Source organism: Oryzias latipes, chromosome 19 (assembly GCF_002234675.1).
Source record: "Oryzias latipes chromosome 19, ASM223467v1".
NCBI classification, from domain to species: Eukaryota; Metazoa; Chordata; class Actinopteri; order Beloniformes; family Adrianichthyidae; genus Oryzias; species Oryzias latipes.
In genome coordinates, this window is record NC_019877.2 from 11,387,584 (window position 1) to 11,401,376 (window position 13,793).

The 13,793-nt window shown below is 35.9% G+C and overlaps 2 protein-coding genes across 2 annotated transcripts; both read left to right on the forward strand.

Moving 5' to 3' along the window:
• Window positions 1-71: 71 nt before the first annotated feature.
• Window positions 72-11,423, forward strand: LOC101173664 (disintegrin and metalloproteinase domain-containing protein 9). Its single transcript, XM_004080560.4, has 22 exons — window positions 72-266; window positions 596-702; window positions 795-871; window positions 948-1,026; window positions 1,115-1,191; window positions 4,209-4,401; window positions 4,518-4,580; window positions 5,526-5,597; window positions 5,683-5,852; window positions 5,939-6,026; window positions 7,403-7,533; window positions 7,681-7,852; window positions 8,148-8,237; window positions 8,478-8,673; window positions 8,875-8,989; window positions 9,355-9,535; window positions 9,646-9,732; window positions 9,802-9,907; window positions 10,398-10,518; window positions 10,611-10,707; window positions 10,931-10,968; window positions 11,080-11,423. Exons 1-22 carry the CDS (start codon window positions 200-202, stop codon window positions 11,228-11,230), a joined length of 2,478 nt encoding a protein of 825 aa, XP_004080608.1. The 5' UTR covers window positions 72-199; the 3' UTR covers window positions 11,231-11,423.
• Window positions 11,424-11,905: 482 nt separating this feature from the next.
• pstk (phosphoseryl-tRNA kinase) lies at window positions 11,906-13,668 on the forward strand. The gene is made up of 6 exons (XM_004080437.4): window positions 11,906-12,235; window positions 12,403-12,649; window positions 12,736-12,937; window positions 13,037-13,112; window positions 13,199-13,292; window positions 13,367-13,668. Exons 1-6 carry the CDS (start codon window positions 12,026-12,028, stop codon window positions 13,582-13,584), a joined length of 1,047 nt encoding a protein of 348 aa, XP_004080485.1. The 5' UTR covers window positions 11,906-12,025; the 3' UTR covers window positions 13,585-13,668.
• The last annotated feature ends 125 nt before the right edge of the window (window positions 13,669-13,793 follow it).

Consider the following 13,793-nt stretch of genomic DNA (forward strand, 5'->3'; position numbering starts at 1 on the left):
AAAGAACTACCCGGATATTGGCAAGTAGTTAAAGCATCTTAATTTTGTGAATTTGTGATCCTGCGGATTTTCGCTAAGGTGCTCACCTGCATTAGCCACGCCCATCACCACACCTGACCAAGAGAAGCCGCCACGAATCGTTCCTTCATCCTCTCTACCATTCCGGAGACTAGTGACCATAAAAATAAAAACGAGAGTCATGATCATAAAACGCGTTTTAATAATCTTCATTTTGCAGTGCTTTGTTCGGGGAGTTGAAAACAAAGGTGAGTTCGAGCAGACAATTTTTTTTCTCTCTCTCTCGCTAAACCAAAGAAAAAACTCTTCATGTTCTTCTGTTTTTTCAACTAAAGCGTTTTACTCATTTGTGGGTTTCGCTGGTGAGAAAGCGTTTTCCGTCCATTTTCCTTCTAAAATTAGACCATCTGTACACTTTTAACGTTTGGGTTTATTGGGTTTCAATCTGTGTTCAGTAAGAAAATGCTTAAATTAGGCCTATTTTGTATGTTTACAGTCAGACACAACATATAATAATTAAAAAAAATCAAAGTATTGTTTTTATCGTATTGATCTTTGTCTTTTCTACGTTTTATAGACGATGTACACGAATTTACCTCAAGATTATCCAAGTATTCTATTGTAAAACCTCAAGTGATTCACAGGTGGGCCAGAAGCATTAGTGGGTCACAAGATTCAAACGAGGTTGGTATTCAGTGGACAATGCATTTTTTAGGGGTTTAACCATTTGTAGGCCTTTCGTTACCTTTTGTACTTTATTTGTTTCAAAAATTCAGAAGCACAGCGATGAAAGCGTTTCTTATGCAGTCAGTATAAACCACAGGAGGCACGTCCTTCACCTGAAAAGGAACAGGTACACTAACAGAGATACAGTTGGAGCTGTTGGTTAATGATTCTAAAAGTGATAGATGTTCTTCTCCATTTGTCAGGGGCTTTTTGCACTCAAATGTCCTTCGTTCTCTTCATGGTGCCTCTGGGAGCGACAACTCCTCACATCCAAGACGCCATGTGAGTTTCTTACTCCCCATCATGACAAAAAAACGTGTCATTTAAGATTATTTCATTTTTTTTCCTCTTTTATTCTCTTTTTTTATAGGTACATTGCTATTATCATGGGAAAGTGGAAGGGTACAACAATTCAATGCTTGCCCTCAGCACATGCTATGGCCTCAGGTTTGAACTTTAGATCAGAAGTCATGCAGATGTCTCTGAGATCCACTAAGCAACTAAAACTAGGGCAAAATTAAAATGGACAACTAAAGAATGTAGCAGTAAAATAAAATCAGACATAAAGTGGAAGTTGATTAAAGCCAACAACTAAAGAATGTAGCAGTAAAATAAAATCAGACATGAAGTGGAAGTTGATTAAAGCCAAACAAAAAAATCTAAAAACTCTTAAGTTATCAAATGGTTTTGGTAAAGCTGAAGGCTAAATAAGGAGTGGGTGGTGCAGAATGAATACTGGATCAGCTGGTAATTTGTAAGGCGTGTTGCTGTAACAGAGGCGAAGGTGGGGATTCCATCGAGAATAAGCTTGAGTTAGATTTTGTTTACCATTAAGATGAAAAGACTGGCCAAAAAGGTCAGACAGAAATCTCAATGAAGACTATGGATGTTGTAGATGACTTTGGGATGGACATCAAATAGGTGGGGGTGTGCTTTGGAAAGACAGTCATGTGTAGACTGTATTGCTCAAGAATAATGTTTAGTGAATGGTGACAAAAGACAGAAAGTGAAAACAAATGCTTGCAAGTTTGCCTTGACAGCTGCACTGTAGTATAATTGAAAGTCAGTGGCTCTTGAGACATGTCCACAGGTAACCAAACAACAGTAGCAGAGCTTTAAAACACCTTGTTAACAATAAAACAGTAAGACAAGTATAAAGATCACAAATAAATCACCAAAAATGCATGGACATGCAATCTAATTAAACTTTTTTTTTCACTGACAAATGTTAAATATTTGATCTCCATTTGAACTGCTATTCTTTGTAGCTTTAACATTTTGAAGTAGTTGTGTAACAGAAATTTTGACACTATGGATCGTAACATTTTTGTAAACAAACTGGAAATATATGGAATACGAGGACTGGCATTAAGTGGGTTAAACAGTTGCATTAAAAACAGGCAACAGTTTGTACAACTGGAAATTTGTAAATTATCCCTGCTGAATTTAAGCTGTGGAGTACCACAAGGGTCAATATTAGGTCCAACACGATATTACTCTTGGCAAGCAAGAAAACGATAACAAAAAAATGGCACAAAGTGGAGCCCCCTGGAAAAGATGACTGGTTGAAGATCATATGGACCATTTACTCAGTGGAAAAATTGACATTTCTACTCAAATTAAAGTTAGACATTTTCAAAAAAAAAAAATGGCAAAAATGGTACAACTATATGGAAAACTAATAAAAAGTTCAGAGGATTTCGTGTAAGTAAAAAAAAAAAAATGTAATAACAATAAGAAAAACAGCCCAATTGCAGTTTGTTGTGTCTGTTCTGTTGTTTGTTGTGGTTGCTGACCCGTGTATGTAAATGCTGTCAACTGAAAACGTTCAATAAAAACAGAGTTTAAAAAAAATATATATATATTAGGTCCAACACTGTTCATCCTACATCTAAATGACATACAGGTGGTGTCAAATACACGCAAATACTTTTTATATGCCGACGACACAAGCATAGTATTTACAGGGGAGAACCTCGGGGAAGTAAAAATTGTAAAAACCGAGTTAGGGAAACTAATACAATTGTTAAACAAAAATAAACTCTCATTCAATTAGGCCTGCACAATATACCGCAAATTTATCGTTATCGCGAAATCAAGCTGTGCAATATGCATACCGCAAAAGACGGCAAAAATTGCAATAAATGATTACCTTAAATGTGCTAAAACAAACTCATGGCAGCTTGAAATGTTGAACAAATGAAATAAATCCCTTTATGCATTTAACCAATCAGAAGGACCCGTTTACGTTTTTGATCAATCAGATAAGCCCTTTTATGTTTGATGTTTGCCTCCTACGTCGACAAGGGTCATTTGGAGTATAATTTTTAAACTGTTGCAGTCAAATGGAAATGATGTTTTTGTTTTTTTTTGCTATTTGTTTATGTACCGCAATTTATATCGTTATCGCAATATTAATTACCAATATCGCATATCGCGAGTTTTCCTCATATCGTGCAGCCCTACACTCAATATTAACAAAACAATAATGATTTTTGGAAAATGCCACATTTTTGCAGATTTGGAAATAAAAGTTGCCATTGATAATCATGTGTTGGAAAGAGTGACTGGAATTGAATTCTTAGGAGTAATTACGGATGACAAAATAAGCTGGAACCCACAATTAGAGCAAGTTGGAGCTAGACTTGCTAAAGGCATCGATGATTTGGGGAAAAATGCACTCGCCAAGCAGGTTTACTAATATATTTATTGATAATACTACCGTATTTATAGTACAGTGTAGAAGTTTGGGGAAATTCTTATAAAAAATCTACAGTGTTTGTACATCGTACAAAAAAAAGATATTTGAACCGTTCATGTTGTGGATTATGGGACACATAGAAATGCACTATCTTTAAAGTCGGGTTTATTGAAATTATGGGAACTAGTGAAACTTAAAACAGCACTCATCATGTTTAAAACCAGAAATAACTTACTTCCATAAACTTACAACAAATGTTCAAGGACAGAGTTGGGTGTTACGAGTTAAGAAATCCGCTGAACTTCAAAAAGCAGTGCATTCATACTACAAAAAGAAAATGTGCTTATCAATTTGTGGTGTGGATTTATGGAACGGATTGGATGAAGGTTTAAGAAAAAGCTAAAGTTTACATGTATTCGAAAAAACTTACATGTCACTAATGGAACCTTACAAGGCCAGAAATGATCAATTAAAAGAAAAAATGTCACTTCTGCAAAGGTGCTATGCAGAAGGTAATGTGTCTTGAAAAAAAAAGAGTAAATAGAAATAGGCACATCATCAGGTGTAAAGAAAAAAAAGGGGGGGTGAGATGATACAAGATTTCCCTTCAAACACTCCTTTTCAAGCAATCTTGAGTCTTGTTTTATCTGTGTATTTTAAACTCTTGTGTTTGTTTTCATTTGTGTTGGAAATAGAGAAATTGAAAAAAGCTGAAATAATGTTGTACATCAAGAAGTCTTTGTTGCGATCTATTTTCTGACAGGGGTGTGATCGTCCTGGAAAATGACACATTCGGAATTGAGCCTGTACCAAAATCCTCAACAAATGAGCATATCCTGTACCACCTTAATGACACCCAATACAAAACTGCCACCTGTGGGGTCGTTAATGAGGCTGGATCATCGCCAAGCTATAAACCCTTTGAGCCCGACCAGATGCTAGTGTCTCTGCTAAGGGTTAGGATGCTCTTTTTCTTCTCTAAACTTATTTTGTCCACTGGAACCATCCTCAGAGACACAGTAAATGCCATTTCTAGTTCCTACTCTAATGCTTTTGTCTGTCGCTCCACTAGAGGAAGCGCAATTTACCAGAAACAAGCTATGTGGAGTTGGTGTTGGTGGTTGACAACCTCAGGGTGAGTAAACATGTGTTTAATGGTTTTCTAAAATTTTACCACCAACTGGTTTACTTAAAACTGTTTTATGCTCTGAAAAGACATCATTATGTGTTTTTTCTCTTTTTTTCTGTATTTTTATGTATGTTTTCAAGTGTAAAGTGCTTTTTATAAATGACAATTTAATAAGTTCAGTTTGCTGAATTTTAAGCAAGGAAGGTCAGATTATACCCAGACTTTTCCTTTTTGTTCCGCCAGATGTCAATACGATGCTAACAAGTTTTAAAATTAATACTACAGATGATCACCACTCTATTTACTGGGGATGAAAAAAAAACCAATAATGTAGCTGTCCATCTACCAAAGATTTCTATTACTATAATTGGCATGTTAACCATAAAGTAAAAACATTTCTTTTTTCTTGCAATAAAGGCACCATCATACAATAAACTTACATCAGGTAATCAGGCCTTGTCTCATAATGTAACATAAGATGTATAAAGCCAAACACATATGATTTTTTTTTTCCATGTTAATGGTTGTGAAGTTCTTAGAAATATTGATGGTAGTTTGGTCTGACATAGCCAATCTTATTGCTGTAGGTATAACATGCAACACATGCAGTACTTTTCGCTTCAAGCAAACGTACAGTAGATGCAATATTATTTCTACTTTGGCCTGTTTTCCTTGCGCAACATTGTTATGAAAGCACTTTTTTTTGTTATTGCCAACATAAATTTAGAAAAGCTATTTGACCTGCTGTTTGTGAATTAAATACAATTTCAGATACATTTGAAATGATTTTGTATGTATTTGAATTAAAGTTTGCATTATAGTTGGTGACGGCACGGTTGTTGAGGAGACGTTGCTGACTTCTGGTCTAGTGGGATACACTGCCTTTAGTGCTAAACCCAAATTTTGATCATAACAAAATTATAATTTTATTATGCAAATTTTTGTTGGCAGTATCGGTTTAAGGACAAAAATGCGACGGCAGTCCGAGATGAGATGGTGGAGTTGGCCAATCTACTGGATGGGGTAAACGCTGCATGTACACACCTGGCATAAATGCCAGACAAAAGGTTGTTTTTTTTTCAATGTGCATTTCTCCTTCCATTTCTAGTACTACAAGGAGCTGAATATTCGCATTATTTTAGTTGGTCTGGAAATTTTTAAGGATACAAATCCTTTTAGTGTGGAAGGCAGCGCTGGAGATGTGTTGGAGCGCTTTGTTAAATGGAGGAAATCGACTCTTATACCCAAAATCCGACATGACATAGGACAACTCATTATGTAAGGATGCCTGTTTTTTTTATTATTATAACAACTGAAGAAGGTGCAATCTAATTTACGGTTAAATTTGTCCCGCTTGTTTTCAGTGGTCCACCCCAAGATTATGGAAACATTCTTGGTATGGCCTATGTGGGTACAGTCTGCTCCGTAGCATCATCTGGAGGCATTAATTTGGTAAGTACCATGTTTTCCCCTCTAACCCCATGTTCAGATAGGATACGATGTTTATTTGTCTCTCAGTCTCTCTGTAAGTTGCCATAACTGTTTAAACTTTCACATAGAAACTGATCCTGTCTGCATTTTTAATGAATGACTCAATGGAGCAGCTCTTTGACACAGGTTTTCTGTAACCAAGCAGTCAGACAAGTTAAACTAGAGTGACGACCTGTTGAGCATTATCATAAAACTCTAGTTTTCTTTCTTATTTGGTTCAAAAAAGGATCTGTTTTTCTAATTTCTGTTAAAAAAAAGACCCAGTGACTGCAGTGTTGGTTAACAAAACAGGTCATAACATATAACAAAAATACTTCAATTAATAATTTAAATATAGATATTTTCAATCTAAAATTATTTAAACATGTAAATAGCTGTTTGAAAATGTATAATTAGTTTATTTTGTACCATCAGCTAGATAAAAAAAGAGATAAGATTGCATGAAGTTAGCCAACTTTACTACTGATTAGAGAAAACATGACAAAGAGCTTTACACAACATGTTAACATGCTCTGTCATAGTAAAAGAAACACTTTGCATAAAAACTTGTAAAACTGCTCTCTTGGATAACTTCTAGACCCACTTTTAGGAAGAACAACTTGCAGTAAGTCTCTCCATATGAGATCCTCATTTTTTCTCATCAAGGTTATTTATACTTGTATACACAGTTCTAAATACAAATTTGACAAATGTTAGAGGACACTGAAGTTGTTCGTTGTTTTCAGTCTCTTGTTTGGAAGATTGTATTTGCAAACTCTTTCATTATAGACCTTTTTTATCACCATGCATTGCAAATTAACCAGAAATTTTTAAATCAATATATATAAAAAGTAGTTTTGTGACATTTTCAATGCATTCCAAATTATGTGAGATCTTGATTTTTAAATAGCTGACAACAACAACTTGATTCCAGAAGGTTTACTCCTGTCTTTTGATTGTGGTTTTTGCTCCATAACCCAATTTCAGCTCTTTGAGAAACTATTTCCACATATAGCTACTGGGACACAAAGGACTTGTCCATGAATTCCTTGCTTTGACAGCTAAAATCATTTCTGCTTCACACATAAAACTCACTATACGCTTAATTTTGAGATTTGTAAACTATAGACATCTGTCCCAGCTGCATTGCTCAGAATATAATTGTATTTGGAAAAATAACCTGGCGAAACTAAAATAAAATTTGTGCAAATCTTTTCAAATAATATGCCTTACCTTTGCCTTTTTCTTTCACTTGTTTCAAAGGCCCAACTCAGACTTGTGGTCAAGGTGCTTAGTTTTAAAATCAAAGAACTGAAATAAAAATGTTTTAACTATTGTCTTTCCCTTTTGTTTTACAGTTCAAAAGCCAAAGCTTGGCATCTTTCTCCACTGTGGTGGCTCATGAGATGGGTCATAACCTGGGTATGAATCATGATGGTGATAACTGTGACTGCGGTGGGGGAAACTGTATTATGGCACCAAGTGCAGGGTAAACCCTTTCTACAAATACTTTGCTTTACATAATAGTTATACATCAAGAAACTTTCACTATATATGTTCTAGTTGAAAATCTGACTTTTTTTTTTTTAATGAAATGAGAGATTTCCCCAATGGTCTAAATTCTATTTCTCTGCAGTGGTTCCACCAAATTTAGCCAGTGTAGTGAGACGTACTTTGAGAATTTGATTCTCCGTGGAGGAGGAGGGTGTCTTAGGAATCAACCGTCTCCCTCAGACGTGATCGGCACAGCCGAATGTGGCAACGGTCGTCTGGATGAGGGAGAGGACTGCGACTGTGGCAAACCAACGGTACTGCTTGTTTCCAAATGGAGAACTGGAACGGACTACTTCATGTTATTATGTTTCTATAAATAATTCACTTTGACATTATTGATGAGTGCTTTCACAGCTCTGATGTATAGAACACGATGCATTATTTAAGTCATATCAGATACCTAAGCCATTTTTGTTTAAGACAGTTACAACCTAGAACACTAAAATGTAAACTAATTTAAAAATGTAAATAAAACTGTATATATATATAATTTATAGGAATACTTCCTTGAATAAAAGTATTTATTTATTTATTTTTTATTCTTTTTAGGAATGCAAGAATAAGTGCTGTAATGCTGCCACTTGCACATTCACACGTGGATCCGCTTGTGCTGATGGGCGCTGCTGTGAAAACTGTCAAGTATGTCAAATTTAGCTTTTTTGAATGTATGTCTATGAAGACTCTCATTCATCCAGGTTGGTTCCATTGTAGTAGGTTTAGGGGATGTCATCTGGACTTGGTTTTTAAAGTTAGAAGACGTTTCGCCTCTTATCCAAGAGGCTTTGTCAATTCTGAATGTAATTATGAATGTAATTATGTTGAATGTAATTATTTCGGTAAACTTTAGAGCACTGGTGTAAACTGGTATTTGTGTATCAGATCAAAGTTGCTGGATGGCCATGCAGAAAGTCTGTGGACTCCTGTGATCTTCCTGAATATTGTGATGGCAAAAAGGCCTTTTGCCCTACTGACTTCTATATGATGGACGGCTTGTTGTGTCAAAACAATGCTGCATACTGCTATGAAGGTCGCTGCCAGACGTATGATTACCAGTGCAGGCATCTGTTTGCACCAGGTAAGTTAACATTTATGCACTGGATGATGAAAGCTGTTGCCTTCAATTATAAACCTTAAAGTTTTTACTTTAATCACTGAAATGTACGACACGTCTATAAGGTAAATTTCCAAGAACCTAGAAAACATGCCCCATGAGTCGAGCTGTGACCAGCAACAGTCTGCTAAAGGCTCAAAAAAACTTTCTTTCTGTTCTTCAAAGATAATGCAAGAAAGGCAGAAGATATTTGTTTTAAAACTGCAAATACTAAAGGAGATAAATTTGGAAATTGTGGACCAGAACCAGGTGGATCAGGATACTTAAAATGTAGCGTGGCGTAAGTGGTCTGTTTTTTGTTTGTTTTTTTCTTTCCCTTTTGGTCTCAGTTAATAAGTATCTTATGCAAAGTTAAATTTATATACAAATGGTCATTTTAAAATATGAATCAGTTAATAATAAAATAAAATAAAACAATGGAACTTGGTTGTACCATCAGTGTTTATTATTATTATTAATTTATTTTTACTTGATTGTAAAAACTGAACTTGAACTACTGTAGATGATATTACTAAAACAATAAATCTATAGATAAAATGTCTTTGTTTAGGCAGTTTACATATTAAATGTTAGTTGGTGGTGTTTAGACAAAAGCAATGCGATGTAACTTAAAACTGAATTTAACTTGCAATTCCCATGTTGCAGAAATTCTATGTGTGGGAAGGTGCAGTGTACCAATGTGGATGTAAACACGCCCCCTACTGGTGCACAAGTCAGCATCCAACAAATTCAAGGAGCCACTTGTGTTAATGCAGACTTTAACTTCGGCACAGATGTGCTCGATCCTGCCTATGTTAACCCTGGCAGCCCTTGTGATACAGGAAAGGTAAGTCTGACATGTGAAAAAAAATATATTTTTATGTTTTTTGCCAAAGAAAGTGTAAGTGTGAAACTTCTTGTTTGCCTTTATTAACACATTCTACTCTTTTCCTGCAGACCTGTGTGGACTTTAAGTGTGTGAATGCTTCTGTTCTGTTGCCAGATTTAGACTGTGACGCCAAGACTACTTGCAATGGTCATGGGGTTAGTGAGGATTACCTTATTGTTTACATATCGATAAAGACAGACCTTCATATGTTATGTTCTCTTCAGGTATGCAATGACCGGGGACACTGTCATTGTGACAATGGTTGGGGGCCACCCTTCTGTGATAAATCGGGATGGGGTGGGAGCATCGACAGTGGTCCTGCTCAAATAGGTACGTTTCACTTTGCTCATCAAGAATTAGGTTAAAGAACTGTAAATTTGTTTTAAAGCTTTTCCATCTAGTGATGCCGAATAAGGGAGCCACGAGCACCAAATTTAAGCAGGCACGCTAAATTCTTCTGATAGTCATAATTTTTAGACCTTAATGCAATGCCTTTAACTGGCTTTAGTCAAAATGCAAGATGTTTCTATTTTCCATGCATAATTTCTTGTACAGCTCCCTTTAAGACCAAGAAAAGACAACTAAAGTGCAACCCCTCCTTTTTTGCTTGGTGTGTTACTTCTGGAAAATGTAGCACAGAGTTTTGAATGAAGGCACACAGTGGAATTCATTACAAATTTCAACAGTGCAAACTTATAACTTGTCTAATACTTAAACAAATATGCAGCAAACTAAACAACAAAAAAAGAACCAAACCTATATTTGAGTTTTACATGTTGTTCTATTAACATTTGTTTAATTTTATTTCATTTTTTCTAAGACTACTCCCTCAGAAATGGCCTGTTGATCTTCTTTTTCCTGGTGGTTCCCCTTCTTGTTCTCCTTATTCTTGTGCTTCTCTACATCTTTAAAAGGGATTCACTGGATGTCTGCCTAAAAAGGTAAAGCATAAACTCTCTTTAACTGAACTTACCAAATGGATTTTTCTTTTCAGTAGTTTATATATTTTGTTGTTGTTTTTGGTTTGTTTCAGATCACGTAATACTGGCAATAGAAATACAAATGTACAACCCAAAAACAACGTTCAAGCAGGTGTTACAGCACCAACTCCGCAAGCCCCACCTGAAAGGGTAACTTCACATTCTTTTGTAATAATCACAAATAAAATGGTGAATGCTTTCAGGATATTGGATAGCGTAGCACTAAACACAAACTCCAAAATAGTCCTATCATTGTAGATGGTATAATTAAAAAAATTTAGACAGAGGAAGATTTTTATTTTATTTTTTTACTATTAAATGTTCAAGATTGTTTTGGCCTCTTACCAATGATGTTATTTTTTTCTCACTACAGCCTACAAATTCCCCTTCAACTGCAGCACCGATTTCTGGGTATCACATTTTTGAGCTATAAACCTTATTAAATGTATATTTCTCTTTCCCTGCCAGACCAAACACGTGAAAAAGATTTTAACAAATGTTCTTTTATCCTGTAATTGTCAGGTTTAGGTATGGCGAACTAGATTATTGGCGTCATGAAACGAACAATCCTCCTCCACGACCACCACCTCCTGGAGGTCGTCCTCCACGACCATCACCTCCTGTTCAGGGACCTGGAGTCCCTAAACCAATTCCATCCAACCAGATCGCCTAAATGTCTTTTTATACAACACATCAGCATCATCTAAGGAGAGACTAATTTAATCCACTGTAAACACTGAATATTCTCAAACTTTTGAACACCTTTAAATTATTATTATTATTTTCTTGGTGGTGGCTATGAATGATAAATGTTTGTTAGAGAATGTGTTTTTACTTGGCTGTTACACACTTATTTAAAAAAAAAACTTTTAATGGGTTTTTCCAAATAAATCTTTTTATACAGGGATGTTAACTATTAAAAAATATTTTAACGTTTCATTTTGTTTTAGAGATTTATGTCAAAATTAATAAAAAATGTATGAAAGCGTTGTTTGCATTCAATTTTTTTATGTGGTATTTGTCACTCCTCTACTTGATCTTGAGCTAAATGACAAACTTTTTTTTTTACATTTTCTTCAGATGTAGAGGTTTTTGCTTTCATTGAGTACTTTTCTTGTAACGAAAAATTAAAACGAAAGGCTAATTGTTAAGCTACTCAGTGTTTTTTTTTTTTTTTTTTGAATTAGTCAATTTATCTACGGGGTATTTGTAAGTGGAAAATATATTATTAAATTTTGAGAGTTAAATGTTGAAAATGTACGATTTCCTGCGCAAATGATTTGCTGAAAACTGTTTTTAATCTATGGCCCAGCCTCTCGCTTTACTTTGAAAGGTTCATTTCCGGATATCCTTTGGTTTCCTGATGACGTAGGCCAATACGGAAGTTGTATATCAACAAACAAATCCCGATATGTAAAAGGACCGCCACAAAGAAAGGCTATATTTAAACCTTTTTTAAGGGCGGGACATGGCAGCAGCAGTAGCCGGGAGAGTCGACAGGGTTGCGGTGTGTCTGTGTGTCCTTTGCGGGTTACCTGCCGCTGGGAAGAGCACCCTGGCCAGCAGGATTGTCTGTGCCGCCGCAGAACAGGGATGGAGAGGAATTGTGGTTCCGTATGATAACCTGATTCCCGAGCAGGCATTTAGGATTAAAGATGGAGAGGAATTACAAGATATGGTACATCCCAATTGAGTTTAAATGTATTATTTGCAGGTCTTTAAATTATTGTTTTATTTATTTTCCAAGTACAAGTCAAGAGTCTTGAATCGCAACCTGTTATGTGTCTAGCATGAGTGAACATTCAAATGCCTCAGTGTTAGAAATGTGTGTTTATATTTTTGCAGCACACTGAATGGAAGTCTCACAGACGAGCAGTGCTGCAGTGCATCCAGCAGTTTTTGGAGAACCCTGGTGTGAGGATGGAACTACAGAGCAGCTCTCTGATCAACAACGCCGCATGGGAACAATGCATTCAATCTCAGCTGATGTCTGAAAGTTTGGCGTCTGATGGGGCCCCCTATCTCTTTCTATTAGACGACAACTTCTACTACCCAAGCATGAGATATGAAGTGTTTCAGCTTGCAAGAAAGTGTATGAACTCTTTCCCTGCAGACATCTGCAGTGACATTGCCCTATAATCAACATGACATTTGAAAAATTGTAACCTGTTTTTACAGATTCGCTTGGTTTCTGCCAAGTGTATCTGCAGTGTGACCTGGAATCCTGCATCCGCAGAAACCAAATAAGGTCTCGGCCCATTCCTGCTGATGTGATGCTGGAGATGGCAAAGCGCTTGGAGCCTCCAAATCCTGAGAAGAACTCATGGGAGACGCAAAGTCTGTCAATTTATACTGCAAGCAACTTGTCGAAAAATGACATGTTAGTTGATAGAAGAATTAGGTTACAGCAGAATAAGACATTTTGGATCAAGTTCAATTAAATAATTATTATTTTTCTTTCCATGTGACTTTTCCTCAGCCAGAGAGTAATGGACTTGATCTCTTCAGCTTTAAGTAACCCGTTAAGTGCAGCTGAAGATAACACTGAACAAAAGGTATGTGTGGGCCTACATAAGATAGATATTATAAAACAATATAAACAGCAGAAGTTCTTTTTTTGTTGTTGTTGTACATATTGCAGGAAGCTGATCGTCAAAAATGTGCATCTAGCGTCATCCACCAGGTTGACCAGGCCTGTCGACGCCTCATTTCTGAAGCCATGAAGACTGCCAAAGGTGATTTGGGAGCTTTTTTTTTTTCACATTCTGTTATTTAATGTTCTCTACAATAACAAACGTTCTGATTTCAGATCATCAGATTATTTCTCGGCACATGAGATCATTGGCCACACAGCTGAATGAATCCAAAGCAGCACTTCTCCACAATCTGCGCCAACAGTTGCTTCAGGAAGCAATTTTCCTTCAAGAAGAAGACCTCGATGTAGACCTTGTCAAGAACAGAGCTGTCAGTATTTTTAAAGAAAATAAGAAAGAAATCCTAGTCAAATTTATCAACAATCAGATGTAATTTTTTAAGAATTAAATCACATGGGATTTGTGATGCTCCTGACAAATTTAAATGAATAAAAAAAATGTGTTTGGTGTTTTTATCTAGAAATGAATAATTCAAAATGAAACTGCTTTTTGCACCAGCTTTAAGCTATGAAGAACTGTGTACAACCAGTACATGCTTAATTAGTTGAATCTGATTTTAAAAATATATAAAACATGGAAAAG